A 20,575-nucleotide genomic window follows, 5' to 3' on the forward strand; every position below is an offset into this window, starting at 1 on the left:
AGGTGCAGGACTCAGAAGGGGCGTTCCAAGGGCTGAGGTGGAAGATGGTACCCTGATGAAGGGACAGAGAGGAGGGAAGAACAGAGATTGAGCAAGAGGTTGCAGGCATGGAGGGTGAATTCTGGGTAACAAGCGGGCCTCCTGGTGTTGGGGGGGATAGTGGGCAGAGGGATATGGCCCAAAGTGTACCCAGGAAAAAAAAACACACACACAAAAAGCAGTTACAAAGTCAAATCTGTTTAAGTACGCTTGAGTCAAGCAAATACAGGCAGGTTTTTTTTTACTGCAGGACTTCTCAGAGCCTTTAACATGACCATACGTATGTTTACTTCCCAAAAGGTGGATGGAATATTCCAAATAGATTTGACCACAAGACATTTTTTTCAAAGATTTTTCTATTGGGATTGGTGCTCTGCAAGACGTCCTTTGGGAAATGCTGGATGAGACCTTAATGGTAGGCAAGTAAATGAAGTAACCGAGTGAAAGGAATCTGCAAGCATCTGGGCATTGTGCCTAGGCAGGCAGGACTGGGGGTTTGGAGGCGACACTTGTCTAAGAGGGGTCTGGAGACGGTCGGCGTCGGATCACCCAGAGTTCTTAAAGTAGAAGCCCAGGGCCCACCTCGATCTCCTGAATCCGAATCTCAGGATGTGAGGCCCAGGAAGCTATTCTTTTTAATATATTTTTATTGATTTCGGAGAGGGAGAGGGAGAGAGAGATAGAAACATCAGTGATGAGAATCACCAACCGGCTGCCTCCTGCACGCCCCACACAGGGGATCGAGCCTGTAATCTTGACTGGATGTGCCCTGACCCGAATCAAACCGTGACCTCCTGGTTCATAGGTCAATGCTCAGCCACGGAGCCAGAGCAGCCAGGTGGAATCTCTAGTTTTAACAAGCGCATTAGGCATCAGGCATAACGTTTGAGAACCGCTGTTGGGGAACAAGCCTCAGAACCCGTGTGGCCTGAGACAGCCCTGTCCCTGGCATAGAACATGCTAATGGGGCTCAGGACCAGGTGGGAGAAACGGGTAGGCCAGGGGTCTTGGATTTGGGAAATGGGCCAGATCACCTGCTGGGCTCCCCAAGGTCCCAGCCCCTCCTCCAGGAGGGTCCCAACTGTTAATAAAAGGTGAGAGCTGTGACTAAGTGCATTTAAAATATAAGTATTAACAAAGCATCCATCTTTGACTGGATGTAATCACCCCCTGGAGGCACCAGATTTACTAATTAGGTGCCTTGCAAAAAGCTTATTCACAACTTCCAGATTAATTGCGGAAGATCAATTACTCGTTAACAGAGACACTGCTTTCCTTCTCTGGCTAATAAAGTGTCACTTGCCAGGGCCCCTCATCACCAAGGAGTCCAGTGCTCTCATCTCTGAGGCCCAAGAACCCAGACACCTCCTCTACCCACCGGCCTGCCTGCCCGGCCCCCCTCCCAGCCTCCCTCTGGGCAATCCCAAGGGCCGGCTGGCACAGGGCTGTCCTTAGACACGCAGTTGCCCCATGAATTAGTGTGTTTACTTCTATATAGCAGCCATGGAAGTCACTTCCCGGGGACATGGCTATGCCCCAAATCCCTGTGGCAGATGGTTGGGTCTTGAGCACCCATCTGAGGCCCCCCACACAGCTGGAAACTCTGGAAATCTAGCCCGACCTGTCCCTGTCGTGAATGGAACATGGTCTCCATGTAGGAGGCACTGGAGCCTCAACGCGTCACTGTCTGCAAGTCCTCCAGCAACACTTAGGGTGACCACGGAATGCAGCACCCAGACTGGAAGCTTCATGAGAGCACAAGGGGCCCTGTTCCTAACGGCAGGACCACAGGCACCCACTGGGACGTACACGCTCACACCCCTCATCCCTCTAAGCACGCCTCCGATCTGTTCTCACTCGCCACCCTCTGCCACCCCACTCTCTCTCTAGGGGATTCCTGTACCCACCTCCAGCCTCCTCCTTGTGTCTAGTCCTGCAGAGCAAGCAGTTGAAAATGCAAATCCGGCCATACCCCTCTTCCACTGGAAACCTTTTAGAAGCCTCCTCTTTGGCACATCCCACACCTACCGGTTTTGTCCCCGGCCCCCACACTCTCACCTCCCCATTTACCACGAACACTAGGCACCCCCAGCTTCTCTCAGTTCTGGGCTGTGCCAGCCCTGGGCCCTCAGGCTGCCCACACCCTCTACTTCACTCCTGCCTCTTCGTCCGAATGACATGGACTCACTCAAGATGCTTGTCTCAGCTGAGTTAGCCCTTCCCCCAGGAAGCCTGCCCTGGTTATCCAAACCTGGATGAGCTTGCCCAGCTCTGCCCTCCCCTCGGCCCCCCTCCCAGTCGGCCTTCAGCACTCTGCATGAGGTTTCCTGTCGTCATGGGTCCTGGGCTCCTTCCTTCCCGATGCACAGCATGGCCGCAGGCCCCCGCGCCGTGCCCAGCACACACAAGTTGCTGCAGAAGAACTTGTTCAGCGAATACATAAATGCATTGGAACTGCTGGGTTTTATCCTTAGGAACCCTTAACTGCCTGGTCGCCTGAACCAAGGGGTGTCTCTGCCCAGATGTGGCAGAGTCTGCAGGACCCAAATAGTCAAAGGGACATGGGTGTCAGCAGGCTGAGGCATACACACCTCCAGCAGGTGTGCACACAGCCAAGTGCACCAGGCACACTGCTCACAGGGACATCAGCACAGACGCCCCGTGTGGATGGAGGACATCACTCGGGGCATCTGCACCCTATAGACACCCTGCAGTTGTACCAATACTTTCTGCCACCCAAACCCACAGGCTCCAGCTCAGGGGACTCAGTCCCCTCCTGAAAGCACTGGCCACATCGCAGCCCTCTGGTGACTCTGTGATTTGGGCGGACAACAGTCACCGGCAATGTGTGTGTGTGGGGGGGGGGGTGGTAATTAAGAACCCCTCTGGCCCCTGTTTGCCCCCTGTTTGTTCCATACCCAAGGCTGGGAGAGTCTAACGAGTGAGTAAATTTAGGGAGGAGAGCTCACGCCATCGGCAGCAGTCAGCTCAGTGTGGAGGAAGAGCAGGACTTCCACAGTGGACTTTTCTGGAACAAATATTACTGTGGTACGGAGTCAGAATAGACAGAACCCCTGCAACCAAGGGCCCCGTTTCCTCCCTTTGCCTCTGGAATTCATCTGTGTATCCCACAGACGTGTGCTTGGAGCGCTCTGAGAGCCAGACACGATGTTAGATGCTGTGGGAGATGCAAAGATGAATAATACATGGTCCCAGCCTGCAAAGAGCTCGCAGTCTAACTGGGGAGATAAGACACATTCATACAAAGCTTTAACACAAGGCAGGAAGTGATAAAGGCCAGGCAAGTGATAAAGGCAGAGCAGAAAGGCATTGCCTCCAGCGGGACGACCAGTGAGAACTTGGGGGGGGTGGCATTTGAGTGGGGTTTGAACCCTGGGTACCATCCGGAACTTTAAAATCCAGAGTCACGTGAAGGTCATTTTAAGGTAGCTGTGTCCTTGTCCCTTCTCCATCCATCAACTGCCCTTCCCTAGGCTGTCTGTAATTCATCCATTAGAAAAGGAAAAATCAATTTTTACCGATGTGAATTCAAACCCAAGAAGAGAACAGGCAGGGTGTAGACAGGGTCTGTGAGCGAAGAGGGGCTCCACAGACATGCAGGTGGCAGCCCATGCACAGTGGGACCAGGGGATGCTCAAGGGGCCGAGACTGGAGTAAGAAGTAGGTCTCTAGGTCCAGGTGCCGACTCAGGCATCAGCAGCTACTTACTCATCCATGAACAGCCTGTCTCTTCTCCTACAGCGTCATCCGCAGGGAACACGGTGACCCCCTCATTGAGGAGCTCAATCCTGGCGATGCCTTGGAGCCTGAGGGCCGGGGCACAGGTGAGGGCACCTAAGGCTCGGCCTGCACTCCCTTGTCTCAGTGCTTCCCATTGTCTGGGATGCGGGAGGGAGGCCTGAGGCAGCCAATCCCACTCTGAGGGCTAAGACCCTAGAGCAGGGGTGAGTGGAGAAGGGGGAGCCCCTGAGAGTGTCAGGCAGGGGATGGTCCATTCTCCCAGTCCCAGGGCAGCTGAGGGCAGGGCCAGGCCGAGAATCTGTGGGCAGTGGGTTCTCTGGCGATGCCTTGTCGGGTGGGGATAGAAAGGAGAGGCTGGGGTCCTGAAGTCTAACCCCTCCCCTCTTGGCGATCAGCCTGGTGTCAGAGAAAGAGTGGTCTTGGAAAAGGTACTTGGTCCGGGTCTTGTTCTCCACATCCATAAAATGGTTTATTACATCTGCCCTTCTCACCTCTCTGGAGTGTAGTGAGGACCCAAGGAGACCATGTGTATGCAAAGACTTAGTAGATTGACAAAAACTGTGCCAATATAACAGGCGTGTATAATACAAAGGCCAGAAAGAAGTCCTCATGGTCTGAATAATTAGCGCCCCCATTCCCGTGCAGAAGTCCCAGGGCAGGAAAGGGAACCCTCTTCTGTGAATTCCTAGCACGAGGTGTCTGTTAGGAAGGGGAGGGCGGGGGTAGCAGCCACAGTCTCAGGCCTAGCACCTCCCCACTCGGGGCTGCCCCAGGGTCTCCTGGCCGGTGCTATCGGTGTTGTTGCAGGGGGTGTGGTGACAGACTTCGATGGAGATGGGATGCTGGACCTCATTTTGTCCCACGGAGAATCCATGGCTCAGCCGCTGTCTGTCTTCCGCGGGAATCAGGTGTGCATGGACATGGGGACCCACGGAGCCCAGCCTGGGGTGGTCCCCTGGGCCTAGGGTGGATGAGGGCAGAGGAGCCGGGGACTCATGGCAGGAAATGGACAGCTGGCGCCTGGAGGAGGCAAAAAAAATTCCCAGCAACATCATAAACCCCCAGAAGGGCTGCCTCCCGGGACAAGCCCTCTGCCCCTCTGCCTTCCACGGCACTTCACAAACTGTTTTTCCTGGGGCTGTTGGCTTTCTCCCCTCTTTTCCACTGTTTCTCTTTCCAAACTTTAGCCAACCTGTCTGCCTCGCTCACCTTCCTGCCGGCCTCCTCCTCTCTCTTTCCTCTGCCCCTTCTCTTCCTCTTCCTCTTCCTCTCTCCGTCTCCTGCCCTAGGTCCCTGCTCCTCCGCCCACCCCGCTGATGCCTGGCCTGCCTCCCTGCCTCCCTACAGGGCTTCAACAACAACTGGCTTCGAGTGGTACCACGCACCCGGTTTGGGGCCTTCGCCAGGGGGGCAAAGGTCGTGCTCTACACTAAGAAGAGTGGGGCCCACCTGAGGATCATCGATGGGGGCTCAGGCTACCTGTGCGAGATGGAGCCCGTGGCACACTTTGGCTTGGGTGAGTCAGGGCCAGGGGAGAGGGTGGGCAATGAGCTGTTGATGGGACAGCGGGTCCATGCCGAGTGATGCAGGACTCACAGCTCGAGCATCTTCCAGGCATCATGGTGCTGAGACAGCGGTGGAGACACCAGTTGTTGGAGGCAGCCCTGCTCTGAGGTGAACATGAGCTCAGGAAGGAGTGCCCCGCCTCTTACAGAGGTCCTCACCCCAGTGCCTCTGTCGGATTATTCACCTGGGGGTCAAAGTATTTAATTCTCCATTTGTCCAGGCTGTGGCCTTGTGCTTCAAACACTGGCCTCCACCAGACTATTTATTTCCCGGGCCTCTTGAGAGTTGTCTCAGTGACTAAAGTGCCTCACCAAACCCCTGGTGACAACAGCACACACTGGCCAGTATGCAGAGAAACTGGATCTCACACATTGCCGGTGGGAATGTAAAATGGCACAGCTCTTCTGGAAAACACGTTGCCAGTTCTTTTAAAAACAAAAACCTAAACACACAACTACTATCAGATCCAACAATTGCACTCCTGGGTATTTCTCCCAGATGAGTGAAAATTTATGTCCACAAAAAAATCTTTACAAGATGGTTTATAATAGCTTTATCTGTAATGGGCCAAACTAGAAACAACCTAGATGCCCTGCAATAGGTTAACGGTTCAACAAACTGTGGTCTACCCACACCATGGACTATTACTCAGCAACAAAGAGGAATGAACTATTGACACACACAACAACCTAGATGGCTCTCAAGGGCGTTATGGTGAGTGGGGGGCGGGGGTGAGGCCAATCTCAGAAAGTCACATACTGTTGATCCCATTTATATAACATTCTCGAAATGACAAAATTGTAGCGATGGAACATAGATCAGTGGTTGCTGGGGGGTAGGAATGGTGAAAAGAAGAGGGGTGGGTGGGACTGTACAGGGATAGCCCCAGGAAGTCTTGCTGGTGATGGGCGGTCCAGTCTCTCGACTGTGGTTGCAGTTGCATGCATCTGCACACATGATAAAATGACATAGAACTACCCACACACCTTGTGCCAACATCCACTTTCAGGTGTTGAGCTTGTGTGATAGTTCCGGGAGATGTAGCCATTGAGGGAAACCAGATGAAAGGTACACAGGATCTCTCTGTAGTGTCTTTGCAACTGCCTGTGGCTCTATAATTATTTCAAAATACAACATTTTTAAAGAAACACAATTGAGGAAGGGAATTAGGAAAATAAAACTCTAAAAAGGCTTCTTGAGGAGGAGGGGCAATTGTGGAAAAAATGTTGAGAAACACTGGGGGTGGAGGTGGGGATCCAAGAGTGTCTTTACTGAAACACAATGGTTAAGAAAGCATTTGAGTCAAATATACCTAGGTTCAAAATCAGACATCCTCTCACCTGTGTTAGCACCTCATGAGGTGCTACAATCTATCTATATAAAAGCCTAAGTGACCATCACAACAGAACGGACGACCGAACAGGCTGCGTGGGGCAACCAGGCCGGCAGGGGGGTTAGTGAGGGGCGACCAAACGACCAAGCAGTGGGCCTCGTGGGGCGACCAGGTCAGCAGGGGGGTTAGTGAGGGGCAACCAAACGACCGAGCAGTGGGCCTCGTGGAGTGACCAGGCCGGCAGGGGGGTTAGTGAGGGGTGACCGAGCAGCAGGCCACATGGGGCGACCTGGCTGGGGGGGGGGGGTCAGGCAGTGAGAGGCGACCAAACAACCGAACAGCAGGTTGCGTGGGGCAACCAGGCCAGCAGGGGGGGCAGTTGGGGGTGATCAGGCCAGCAGACAGAGGCAGTTAGGGGTGATCAGGCCGGCAGGGGGGCAGTTAGGGGCAACCAGGCCGGCAGGGGGGGCAGTGAGGGGCGATCAGGCCAGCAGGCAGAGGCGGTTAGGGGTGATCAGGCTGGCAGGGGGGGCAGTTAGGGGCAATCAGGCAGGTGAGCAGTTAGGAGCCAGCGGTCCAAGATTGAGAGAGGGATGTCTGACTGCCAGGATTGGGCCTAAACTGGCAGTCGGACATCCCCCGAGGGATCCTGGATTGGAGAGGGTGCAGGCTGGGCTGAGGGGACCCTTCCAAGATAACAATCCTGCCCTTCCAAGATAACAATTCTGCTCTTCACCTAGGCAGCCCGGGCCAGGTCATTTGGCGGGATCATGGGGGCCCAAGAGCCTCTGTGCCCTTCATGACCATCTGCCTCCCATGCTCAGGATTATGGATGTCGCACCTAGTGGGAGCCCCTCCTGACTGCCAATCCTTGCATCTTGCAAGCCATGGGATTTGTTCCGGGTCTGAACTCTGGCTCAAACTGCTCCACGGGCCCCCTGCACACTCCTCTCTATTGCCCGGATCCATGGCCAGAGAGGCACTGAAGGAAGGCTGCTCTTTGAGAATGGCCCTTTGGGTCAGCCTTGGGCTTGGCAGTGAGACTCCCCAAGGCAGCTCAGCAGGCAGCAGGGCCAGCAGCCTGGGACACAGCGAGGGCAAACAGGCTCCATCCCTGCAGCCCCAAGACTCCCACATTCATGAGGTTCTTCATGGGCCCAGCACAGCGCAGGCCCTCCTGATTGATGGAGGGGCCAGCGATGGGACAGGACGAGAGGGGGCCCATGGGGAAGGCTGGGTGGAAGGAAGGGTTGAGGAAAGAGAACAGGGTGGAGATAGACTGAGACAGGGCCTGGGGGAGACCAAGGGACACAGAGACGGGGAAAGAGACAGATTAGGCAAAGAAGAAAGGCTCCCTGCCCTCCAAGCTCACAGTCCAGTGAGAGAAGCAGATGGACACAGGGACTCGGTGCAAAGCAGACTTGGATGTGCCATCTTCCTGGCCCAGTGGCTGCAAGAGGACCCGGGAAGGAGATACTCGTTTTGCTCTGGGCAGTTTTCCCAAGAATGTGAGCCCAGAACTAGGTCCAGAAGGATGGTGGGAGTTTAGAAGGTGTGGATAGGGGGCTGAGGAGAGCATTCCAGGGGCAGCGCTGGCTTGAACAAAGGCCCAGAAAGGAGGGTGCTCAGTGGGTCCACAGAAAGGGAATGGTCTGGCGGGAGCAGAGCCTGGAAAGGGAGGCAGGGTCAGGCTGTCAGAGCACCAGGGCCAGGCTGAGGGCAGGTGGAATGGAGCAGGTCCAGAGAACTGGGAAAGCCAAAGCCGAGCTCTGGGGAGGGGGGGGGGGGGGGGGAGGAGGGACGCTTCGAAGGAGCGCAGGGCCACTAGCAGGGGTCCCAGGGACAGTATTTGTCATTTTCTGTCTGACTTAGTTCACTTAGCGTAATACTCTCTAGGCCCATCCATGTTGTCACAAATGGCAAGGCTTCATTCTTTTATGCTGCCGAGTAATATTCCATGGTGTGTGTGTGTGTCACGTCATCTTCATTTATTAGCGATTGATGGACATCTAGTTTGCTCCCATCTCTTGGCTATTGTAAATAATGCGCAATGAACATAGGGGTGCATATATATACTACCTTTCCGAGTTAGTGTTTTTGTTTTCTTCGGTTAAATACCCAGAAGTGGGATTTCTGGATCGTACAGCAGCTCTATTTTTAATTTTTTGCTGCACAGTATTTCATTGTGTGGAAGCATTCATAATTTATCTATCCCCTATTGATGGATAGTTAGATGTTTCTCAATCCTGAGCAGTTTGTTTTGTGATGTTTTGGGTAAGAAGGGGCATGTCCAGAGCATGAAGGCAAGACAGTCCTGCCTTAAAGGTGCGAATTACTGAGAAGTGGATGTGGGGCTCGAAGCTGCGCTGAAGGCAGAGGTCGCTGGGGGAGAGGCCTGCAGGAAGTTCCCCTTCCAGCACTCACAGCACGCCTGCTCACCCCACCTGCCCCTGCTTCCTTCCTCCGTCCATGGGTCACCCGTCCTCCTCCTGACTTTGCAGCCAGAGGTGATGAGCATGTGGACATGTACGTGGGTGCATACGTGAGCCTCTCCGCAGACAGCCTCCTGGGTGCTTCCTTCTCCTCACACCCCCTCTCCCCAGCCCCTCCCCCCACCCCAGCACATTCTCCAGCTCATCTTTGCACTGGCAGGAGCTGCAGGCCTTGCTCAGTCAGCCCTGAGCTGTGTGTGGTTAGAGGACTCAGCTTCTCAGACCCTCCCATGTACTCCCAAATCTAGAGGATCTGGGCTGTGTGGAATCACACCATAAAAATTCAGGTGCCTCACTGGATCTTTTATTGTCCGGAGGGTTCCCAGAGGGCCCACGCTTGCACAGAGCGCTCTCAGCTTCATCCTGCGGAACTGTCCCTCCTGGAGGCGTTAGCCTCCACCCCAGCCACCCCTGCTCAGTGGGCCCCTGGCCTGTTCCTCCTCCCCCTCCACCCCGCCCTGGCCTCTCCCTGCTCCTCCTGGTGCAGAAGGCCCGCCAGGCTCATAAATAAGTGTTTCCACTCGCAGCCCTTGTTGAGAGCCCCCGGTTGCTTCTGCACACCCACTCCTGTGTATCCCACACTCTGGATCTTCATTTCCTAGCCAGCAGAGGGCTGAGGCAGCTCAACAAAACCCAAAATGTGAAAACAAATACCAATCATCTACTTGCCCCCCGCCAGCCTCCATCAGGGGCTCCCCGACTCGGCCAGCCCACCTCAGGCATTGAGGGTACCCCCCCGCCCCCCCCCCCCCACACACACACACCACCTTCCAAGTGACTCAGAGCTGCCTTCATGCGGCTGGTGCTCATTTAGGGAAGGAAAATTCAGTGGCCCACATGAAAATTGCTTTATTAAAGTGCAAAAATATTCCGCCAACTGTATCCCCACCATCTGCTTCGCTTGTAATTCTTCTGAAAAGCACAGTTCTCTGTGCCTCCTTGGCCTTTGTCCTTTCAAAGCTGCCAGAGGGCGGTGGCTGGTTAATGGGGCCACCTCTGCTCGCAGACCCACAGGCCTGGCACGCAGGCCACTTAAAGGCCGCCCTGTGCAGTGTCTGGGAGTTGGGGGAACCCTGGCTGTGCAGCTGCATGAAGACCGGCAATGTCTGGGGCAGAGGGAACAGCCGGGCCTGGGGGCCGGAGCCTGGGTTTCCAGTCCTAGCTCGGACCCCTGCAGCTCGCTTTACCTCGCCAAGCCTCAGTGTCTGCATCTGAGGAGTGGGGATAAAACGCCCCCCCGAAGAGTCGTTGGGAGGGTGCAAATGGGCCACACATGCTAAGGCTCCAGAGTCCCTCCCAGTCTCCTCTCTCACCCACCCCACCCAATGCACATCCTCAGGCTCTGCTTCCCCCAGTTTGCACTTCTCCTGATCGTCAAGCACACAGGCCCTTGCCACACCTCATGCCTTCGCCCACACTGCACCCTCCACCTGGCGCGCCCCTTTCTCTCCTTCACTGCCTCACAAACTCTCACACTTCTACAGCACCCAATTGAAATGACGGCTAGCACCCGCCTCTCTCGCCTAGTGGTACCCATGCTATGTCTACACTTTCCCAGTTGCCTATAACATAATCACTGCCCGCCCAGGACTCAGCTCCTGCAGGACGGGCCAGGGTCTGTCTCCTTCCTGCTGAATCTCCTTCCTTCCTCATGGAGCTGCCATGAGGATCTGATGTGCTATCTCGGAGAGTCACCTGGGAGAGTTTGGTGAACATATTTTCTTGCTTTGCTGCCAACAAGTGAAAGCCCTTTGGGAACGGCAGGCTGCCCCCATGTCTGAGATGATGAGGGTGGAGATGCTGACGGTGACAGCGGGGCAGGCCTCACATTCCAGGGAAGAACTGTGCTTCCCAGAAGTGCTAGAGCTCAGGTCACACCCCCATCTTACAGATGGAAAAACTGAGGCCCCCAGAGAGTACCCAAGTCAGCAAAACAATCACCGGCAGGGGAGCAAGTCCCACTGAGATGTGCTCGGCTGGCTTTCTCATCTCAGAGGCCCGGCCCCTCCCTGGGTCTGGAGGAAGGAAGGAAGCAGGACTCAGAAATATGTGCAGCAAACCCAGGATGTAAATTTGTGATCATCTATGAATATTCGGTGACTCTTTTGAGTTATTTGTAGCACTTCAGCCAGGCTGGGAAATGTATTCATGGAGCTGTTCTGTTGGCTTAGGTGACAAACAGTTGCTTCTCTTTGTCTCCTTTTTTTTTTATGGAAAAATGTTTACTTTTTACATAAGGACACTGCACACCCTACACATGCCAGAGCCTCCAGAAACTACTTCAAACCCGAAAGAAGTCTGTAGCTGCCACCCAATCCCAATTCTACCCCCTTCCCCAAAAGAAGTTATTACAGAATGAGGGGGTGGGGCCGTCAAGGGGTTCTGAGAAATGTTTTCCTGCTGAATAAAGTGAACCCCAGGACCAGAAGGCGGCCTGCGAGGGAGGATCTCTGTGGGAAGAAGAGCTGCACTGCGCGTGGGAGTCTCTGCTCCCCCGGGCGCTTCTCGCTGGCACTGCCGCCCACCTGCCCACAGAGCGGGGGCCGCTCACGTTGACCCTTCAGAGTGTGGCAGCTGGTCCCTGCCCTCACTTCCTGGAAGTACAGCAGCAGGGCGGCTGGAAGGTTCCAAGGAGACTGGGCCTCCCTGCACCCCACGCTGGCTCAGCCCCACCCCCAGAGCCACAGCAGCACAGGAGTCTACACAGCATTTCTCCCCAAAGTCTGGACGTGGCTTCCACGCCTTTTCTGGAATATGGGAACCCTTTTATACATGAAGATGTTTCACAGACTACCCTCTGCCCAGCGTGTCTGTCACTGTAAAATCCACAGATGGACAAGGACGGCCAAAAGCTACTATAAATTCAAAGGCACTCTTCGGTCTCACTTGTTTTCTCACAGTGTCTGCAGACGTTGGGGGAAAGGAGCACCTCCACGTGGGTGAGACATTATCTATTCAGCCCACGAGTGATGCTGGGGGAGCGTGTGTGTGTGGACTCCTGAGCAGCCGCCCACATCCGGTCAGCTCGGCTGGGTGATAACAAGAGGCTGCACCCTCTCTCCCTCCCTGCCGAGCGCTCCCTCCTCCCCAGGGAACTGACTAGAACAGCTTCTCTCCGCAGGCGAGGCCCAGCTCCCTCTCCTCTCCACCCCAATCCATCACCATTAGCCTGACCTTGCCACGGTGCCTTCAGCAGGGAGCCGGGGCCGGTTCTGACAATACCTAAACACCTGACAAATCTCTCCAACTTGTTTTCTGCCAATGATGTAATGCATGGCTCCGTGGATGTGTGCGACGGATGCAGCGGGAATATTCTCCGAGCGTCTCTGTCAGCTTCTGTCCACATCTCGGCTTTGCAGAGTGGGCTTGCTCCTGCGCCCGCCCCCTTCTCGGTCTTAATCGCCTCAGCTCTTATTTAGAGCTCAGTTCAGATGCCTTCTCCCCAAGAACCCATCCCTGACTGCCCTGACCCCAGCCAGCCCCAGTGCCTCTTCACTCCATTTCCATTTTCACTTTCTTCATAGAACCTGTCAATAGCTGACATTACTTATTTGTTCATCTGTTTGCCTGTCTATCCCGACTAGAGTGGAAGCTCCCTGAAAACCAGGACATTCCCAGTGACAAAAAGAGCCTTGCCCGTAGCAGGCTATAAACATAAATATAAATACAAATATAAATACAAATATAAAGATAAATATGTGACATGCTCCCGATGATGCAGCACGTCGGCTGCAGAGCTGGGACGTGTCCCCAGGTCTCCCAGATAGCCACCCCCACCATGTTCTTTCCAACCTCCCAGGTAAGGGGTACAGCCAGGATTCGAACCCAGGACTCCACAGCCAGCTGTTCATCACCAGGCTTTACCCTCTCCCCAAAACAGCCTCATGCTGACTGGCCTGTCCACTAAAAGTTCTAGAGTGCCACAGTCCAGTATGGTAGCCACTAGCTGGGGTGGCTATTTCAGGGTAACTTAATTAAAACTAAATTGAATTTAAAATTCAGTTCCTTCCTACACCAGCCCCGCTTCCCTGCTCCACAGCCACATGTGCGAGTGGCCGCCGTGCTGGGCGGCACAGACGGACATCACCATCACGGCAGTTCCGCTGGACCCTGCACGCTCGCTGCTCCCCCAGCACTTAGAACAATGCTCAACTCATGTCTTTTATTCAACGAGTGAGGAAATGAATGAGAACCCCCTCCCGCCCTCCTCCGCTGCTGACCTTTTCTCCGTCTGTCCCTCAGGGAAGGATGAAGCCAGCAGCGTGGAGGTGACATGGCCGGATGGCAAGGTGGTGAGCCGGAACGTGGCCAGCGGGGAGATGAACTCGGTGCTAGAGATCCCCTACCCCCGGGATGAGGACAGACTTCAGGACCCGGCCCCACTGGAGGTGAGCAAGGCATCGGGGCTGGTGGCCAGCAAAGAGGCCTCATCCACAAACCCATGGGCTGAAGTGGTTCCCAGGAATCTGCAGGCTTTGCCTCTAGCGTGATGGAAACCCTAGCAAAGGGCAGGCTTCATGATGATCCCACCATTTGTAGTTCGCGTAATAGTGCCACATGCTCATCTCTTCTGCTCCTCACAGAAATCCGGGGGTATTGGCAGGACAAGTATTTTTGCACCCATTCTACAGAGGAGGAAAACCGAGACCAAGTGGGAGAACCCACCAGGCTGTACAGCCAATTGGGAGCAGAGTTAAGAATTGACCCCAGGTCTCCTGCTTCCCTCCCAGCTCTTTCCAAATCTCTGGCAAGCCTTGTGTTAGTTCTGAGGGTGGGGTCAGGCCTCTGGGAGCTCTTGGAAAAAGAGCTCTAGATTCTAACTCTGAGGGGGGTCACTTGGTTGCAAATAACAGGAACCCGCCTAAGTTCACACCGAAGAGGGGACCTCTAAGGCAACTTCCAGGGGAGCTCACAAAGCCAATGGAAAGCTAAGGATGCGCAGGAACCATGCAGCTCAGTGGCCTCAGCCCCAGGAGCTCAAGGACCTTTGTCATTCGTGCACTGGCCTGGGGGTGCGGAGGTCATTACCCTTCCCTAATAATCCCCACCGCCCCACCCTCCCGCTTGGTACTGACAGCTGACATTTTCTGTCTTGTGTAAAGTGTTGTTTTGAGTCTCCCTGGCCTGCCACCAGTCTGCTGCCCCCGAAACCCCCATACAGACCTAGCAAAGCCCCCACAGCCTGGAGTCACCAGATTTCCAAATCTGTCTCATCCTCAGTTCAAATTCTAGCTGCAACGTCTTTGACTCATCCTCCTGCTGGGATGCCTACCCCTGGTCCAGCTGGCCTTGCCCAGAGAGATGGGGGGTAGCCTGGCTGGCAGGCGCCACCCCTGGGAGTGGGGAAGGCTCTCAGAGAAGAGGGTGTGGGGAGTGAGCAGACACCTCAGAAAGCTTCTCCCACCCCTCATTACCCTTTGCCCCAACTGACACCTAGCCTCGGGCTCAGGGCAAGGCCACGGGAGGGCCAGTTTCTGTTACCCGTCCCGCTCAGACATATGGGTCCCGCGTGAGGGGAATAGTAGGAGTTTGGACTGAATCTGTTCTTGGCCTTCCCCCCAGTGTCCTATTCTCAGTGCAAGGGAAGGAGTCCTGGCAGGGAGGGGCCCCCTCCAGGCCCAGAGCTAAGAACATCCCTCATTCTGGGGCCGGGGTGACAGCTGCTTTGTGGCTGTGATAGGGCCTGAGATGCCATCTTCTCAACTCACTAGTGTCTCTGCTTCTGCCCACTTTGCAGTGCGGCCAAGGATTCTCCCAGCAGGAAAATGGCCATTGCATGGGTGAGTTGCCTGCAGGCACCGGGGGATAGAGCAGAGGCCAGAATCTCCCTGGGGACAGTCAGCCTGCATCCTGGCAAGGCTCAGGTTGCAGACAAGGGGTAGAAAGTGGGGAGGGGAGCCTGTTGTTTGTCCCTGGGGCTCCAGATGCCAAGACAACCACCATGTGACTCACTAAGGTGGGAGTGACATTAGCGACCGGCAGGCTGAATCACCACAGTTCTGGGAATTGGCAGAGCTTCCGAGGCATGAATACAGAGAGAATGGCCACGAGACACACCACGGCCTGGACAGTGTTCACAGGGAGGCCTGACTGCTGGGGGGCTGTGGAGGCTGGGTAGGCACAGGGCCCCACAGAGAGCTGGCATTTTCAGCCTGGCCAGCCGGTGGAACCGCAAGGGCATTGGAGCAAACCAGGGTGTGGGATATGGTCTCAGTACAAGGAGGTGGCAGCCTTGAGCAGTATGGGGGGAGGTGGGCAGGGAGCTGTGGCACTGCCAGGATGGCAGCTCTGGAAAAGTCCCCCAAGGACTGGAGTGGGAGGCTGGGCATCCAGAAGGCTCACAAATGTCTTCCATCCCATTGGCTGACAATAAGGGGTCAGATCAAGGATGCCTCCGGCCTTTCAGCCCACAGGAAGCATTCTTTCCGAGTTTACTCTGCAGATGTCCGTCCGCCCCAGGCAAATGTGTGTGCAACTGAGATACAAGAGTAAACAAGACAGAGAGTCCCTCTCCAGGGCTTGGAGCCCATGGGAGAGGCACACACGTTAACAGCGAGGCCCACAGAGTATGAGAGGCTGGGGTGGGGGAGGGAAGGGGCTGTGAGGTAGCAAAGAGGTGGGGCCCAAACCAGTCTAAGGAGGGTTCAGGAAGACACCCGAGAGAGATCAAGGTGTAAGCTGAGACCTGAAGGGTGATGAGGAGTTTGCCAGGCCAAGAGAGGGGAGAAAGTGTTCCGGTGGAGGGCACTGTGTGGACAAAGGACCCCAGGTAAGAAAGTGGAGGAGCATGGCTCTAAGAGGCTTGAGGAGAAAATGAGTCCCCTCCACTCTCCATGTCCCCACTCTAGCCACTCCAAACAGACGGTGCGCACACACAGAAATTCCAGCATCTTCCTTGTGCCCTGGAAGGTCCCTGTGAGATCCCCAATCCAGCCGCCTCTTCCTTTTCCTTTTCCAGTGGACATATATGTGCCCCCCACACACCGGGCCCCATGTGGGGAGCTGGGAATGCAGACCAAGCACCTCCCCTGGTGGGTGTTCATCCTCGTGGGGGGAGACAGACCATCACACGTGACCCTACAGCTGGACTAGATGAGTTAAGAACCCGTTAAGCAAGGTGCTCTCTGGAGACTGTTCTAGACAGAGTGGTCAGGAAGGGTCTCAGAGGAGGGGACCTTTGAGCTGAGACCTAAAGGATGAGAAGGGTCTGGCCATGGAAATACCTGAGGGAAGTGAAGACCACGAGGCAGGAAAAAGGCTTGGAATGTCAGAGGAACAGGAAGCAGGCCGATGCGCCCAGAGAGCACAGAGGAGCCAGATCCAAGTCCGGGAGAGTCTTGGAGCCCCGGAAAGGTGTCTGGACTTTGTTCTTAGGGCCCTGCACAGTTGAGCAGGAGAGTAGCATGACGTAGTCACATGTTCAAAAGATCACGTTGGCTGCCGAATTGCAGATGGGATTGGAGGGAGGCATGGTAGCCAAGAGGCCAGTCAGGAGGCAGCTGCAGAAATCCAGGCAAGAGACGGTGCTGGCTGGGAATGGCTGGTGGCAGAAGAATGAGAATGAGAAGTAGGTGGACAGACAAGAGGGATACCGTAGGGGCAGAACTAATGGGATCTGTTGTTACATTGATGAGGAAAAAGAAAGAATTGGGTATTACTGGTTTCTGCTTGATTATTGATTGAGTTAGGGAAGTTGGGAACAGGGGGCAGGAGAGGTTTGAGGACTGGAGGGACCTACTAAGTTTAAGATGCATGTTAGACAGATTCACGAGTTGGGATCCCCAGGGAGAGGTTGTGGCTGGAGATAGGAAGTCTGGAATCATTCATGTATGAAGGGACCACCTCGATAAAGTATGGTAGATAGAAGACCCAGCACTGAGACTGAGCATCCCTAACGTGTAGAAGTCAAGCACAGTAGGAGTCAGCCAAGGGGACTGAAGTGAAGAAGTGGAGGCCCAGAGATAAGGTACATGTCCCAGTCACAGAGTGGGTGGAACAGCAGAGCCTGAGCAAGGACCTATGCCCTCCTGAGTGAAGGATTCCCTTCCCTTTCAGACACCAACGAATGCATCCAGTTCCCATTCGTGTGCCCTCGAGACAAGCCCGTGTGTGTCAACACATATGGAAGCTACAGATGTCGGACCAACAAGAAGTGCAGTCGGGGTTACGAGCCCAACGAAGATGGCACAGCCTGTGTGGGTGAGTCAGCCCTGGCCGCAGTTCAGTAGCAAAAAGACTTTGCCATCTGCTGGGGAGCTCTGGGGAGGCCCCAGATCAAGGTCCCCAGTCCCTGCCTTCTCCTGGCCGGATGGAGTCTCCTTAGACCCCTGTTGAGACTCCAGGAAGACATGAGAGAGGCTTGGAGAAGCTCAGCCACTACTGCCACCAACTGAAGGGCCCCTAGGGTGCTGTGTTCTCCGGCCATTGCTCTTCTTATTTCTCCCTTCTCACATTTTCTAAAACAAATGCTCTTACCTGGAGGCCAGCCCATCTATTCTTACCTGGGGTATACACTAGCTCCTACTCCATATCTTTGTCTGAATTTCTGAACTGGTATTTATTTGTCTTCTTCCTCCCTAACACTTTCCCCCTCCCCGACCCTACCCCCACCCCTTTTCTCTTTTTCCCATTTTCTGTCTCTGCTCCATCCTTTTTGCAGCTCAAGTGGCCTTTTTAGGTGGGTATCCTTCTGCCGCCTTTAGAATCTCAGAGCCTCTCTCTTGGGCCTCATGTCTTTCTCTAGGCCTTGGACTTTGCCTTCAGTTATATGCATTTTAAACCCCAACAATAAAGGAAAAAAACCAACAACCTTTGTGGAAAACTAAATTTCTCCTGCTGCCTGTCTCTCTCTCCACGCCCAGAGATTCTGCTGCAAGCTCTCTCTGAATGGACAGCAGGGGCAGCCATCTTTGAAAAGGGAAATTTGAAAATATTGATATGTGTGTAACCTTAGTTGCGTGTGAAGCCTTTCTTTGCATGTTTTCTGAGAAAACAGGAAACTCTCCCCTCAAGCACAATCCAGCCTCCCTCACTCCAGAAGAATCCAGATAGTCCTGTCTTTCCTGTATCCTCCTGTGTCATGAGTGGCTCATTTTGCCCTTAACAAAGATGGCTCTCAGATGGTGGTTGCTCAGTTGATTCGATAATGTTTCATGTGCCTGCTGGTTTGGCCTGTGCTGTTCTGCGCTGTGCGCCCTGACTTCCTACAGTAGAGAAAGCCTGATGGGGGTTGGCGGTGACAATGGGAGGAGAAAAGCGTGGCCCTTTGGGATTCTTGATAAAAATGTTAAAGTTTGAACTTACTAAGTCTTCCAGCCTCTTTCTGGAGAAATGATGCCAGTAAACTCTCTGCCTAGCTGGTGGGGGAAAGAAATGTGTCCAGGGCAAAGTAGATGCTGGTTGGAGTGCCCAATTAGCAGCGGCCCTTCCATCCTGTGTTGCTTGGAAAGCAAATCATGAGACAGGGAACGTGTCCCTGGGCATGAACAATGGATTGGGTATGTGCATCGATGATCGCATTTGGGCGACGGGGTTTGCACCAGGTAAGGAACGTGGGATAATCAAGGTCTAGAGGACTCGAGGCCTTTCACCTGGGAAAGCCAGTTCTCCACTCGGAGCCTCTGTTTTCCTCATCAAAAGAAGAATTGGGCTGGTGTATCCCTAAGGGCCCTTTTTCCCCCTAAGACACCCCAGTGTGTGGCTGGACATAGGCATGGCTAGTCTCAGGTTACCCGGAGTTCTAGAAAGAAGCTTGCAACCTGGTCTCCTCTGCAACAAGCTTGGAAACTAGAAGCTCCTGTAGCTTTGGGAAGGACGTAAAGCCACAGAGCAGTCTCAGGGCCAGCCTCGGTGTGAAAGTTCAGTATAAACCACAGATCCATTCTTCATGGAGAAAAATCGTCACCCCAAGGTACAATAAAATCACACTTAAGAATGCAGAAGCCTTTTTAAAATATATTTAACCAAAAAACTACCATTTTCTGATATAATATTAATACTCCAAATAAATCACAAAATATGAATGCCTTGTAGCTAGTGCTGTTTTTACACTCAGCACAGGGGCTTAAATGAAAAGTTTTCCAATAAAAATAGCTACAATTTCACAGAAAAGCGTACATCAGCTTAAAAATCACTCCACTTCCGGGAAGCCCACTCCTGTGTGTTGACATAGAGTTAGAGATCTCAAAGAGCCCCAGCCATGGGGCTCAGCGAGGCGAAGTGCTCTGCCCAAGGTCACAGCAGGCTGGTCTCCGAGCCAGGACCGGAGCCCTCTCCCACACATCATCTTGTCAGGGCAGGTATCAGACAGCACTGTCACTGTTCAGACTATTCCCTAGATATTCCGGAAGATGCTGCCTTTTTAGAAACAAACAAATGGATCTAAGATATAAGATAAGTAAAACCCAAAACACACAGAGGTGATGGCTCCAAATGCAATGGTAAATGACAAGACAATAGTGTTCATTGACTGGCCGCACACACAACACCAGTGAAAGGGACAGGACAGCTAGTGAGGCGGCCTGCCAAGGACGTCCGAGATTCAGGGTGACAGCAAACTTCCGAGGAAGGCTTATCGGCAGTAACCACGGATCCCCGCACTTGGAGTTTCTTACGAGAGGGCATATTTGTGTTGTTTTATCCTACTTGGTCAGTGAGGCCAGATGAGTTACTAAGGGGAGTTCAAAATCCCTCCAGCTTTTAAGAGTACAACTACAGTATCCTGAAGGCTCTTCATTAAAGTCATTCATTCACTCACTTATTCATCAAATGTTTGTTGAACACCTACTATGTGCCAGCTAGGCTCTGGCATATGGTAAGTTGCTGTCCCCACCCTGCCTTCCTCTAACCATAGCCCAGTGCATGGGATAGGAATGGGACTCATAGGGGCTTTCTAAAAGCTCTAGCTAGCCCTAACCGGTTTGGTCAGTGGATAGAGTGTCGGCCTGTGGACTGAAGGGTCCCAGGTTCAATTCCGGTCAAGGGCATGTACCTTGGTTGCGGGCACATCCCCAGTAGGAGGTGTGCAGGAGGCAGCTGATCGATGTTTCTCTCTTATCGATGTTTCTAGCTCTCTATCCCTCTCCCTTCCTCTCTGTAAAAAATCAATAAAATATATTAAAAATAAATTTTAAAAAAGCTCTAGCTAAATTTAGGGGTTGCTACCAGTATACCAGAAAGCAAGCTCTCTGCATTCGTTCATATATTTATTTCACAAGTATTCATTGAGAACCTCCTGTGTGAAATCATCAGTTCCCCCCCACACACACACACACAGCAAGGAATATGACAAGGTCCCTCCAATGCGTGGCCAAGTCTCCTGACCCCAAGATGTTTGTGTTGGAAGAAATATCAGGATAAAAGATACAGAGGACAAGTGGGTAGT

General features: G+C 53.7%; 1 protein-coding gene across 2 annotated transcripts in view; it reads left to right on the top strand.

The window, feature by feature from the left end:
• CRTAC1 (cartilage acidic protein 1) overlaps positions 1 to 18,493 on the top strand; it is a 133,996-nt gene extending 115,503 nt beyond the window's left edge. The window contains exons 9-15 of one of the 2 annotated variants that reach the window (XM_080687441.1): positions 3,802 to 3,884; positions 4,609 to 4,709; positions 5,149 to 5,317; positions 13,435 to 13,580; positions 14,930 to 14,972; positions 17,248 to 17,391; positions 17,852 to 18,493. In XM_080687441.1, the coding sequence (XP_080543567.1) occupies positions 3,802 to 3,884; positions 4,609 to 4,709; positions 5,149 to 5,317; positions 13,435 to 13,580; positions 14,930 to 14,972; positions 17,248 to 17,391; positions 17,852 to 17,970 (805 nt within the window). In that variant the 3' untranslated portion in view covers positions 17,971 to 18,493. The remainder of the gene's footprint in view (positions 1 to 3,801; positions 3,885 to 4,608; positions 4,710 to 5,148; positions 5,318 to 13,434; positions 13,581 to 14,929; positions 14,973 to 17,247; positions 17,392 to 17,851) is intronic. The other variant, XM_080687442.1, reaches the window with a different exon arrangement.
• Positions 18,494 to 20,575: the final 2,082 nt, after the last annotated feature.

The sequence above is a fragment of the Plecotus auritus genome (genome assembly GCF_963455305.1).
Source record: "Plecotus auritus genome assembly, chromosome: 9".
Taxonomy (NCBI): domain Eukaryota; kingdom Metazoa; phylum Chordata; class Mammalia; order Chiroptera; family Vespertilionidae; genus Plecotus; species Plecotus auritus.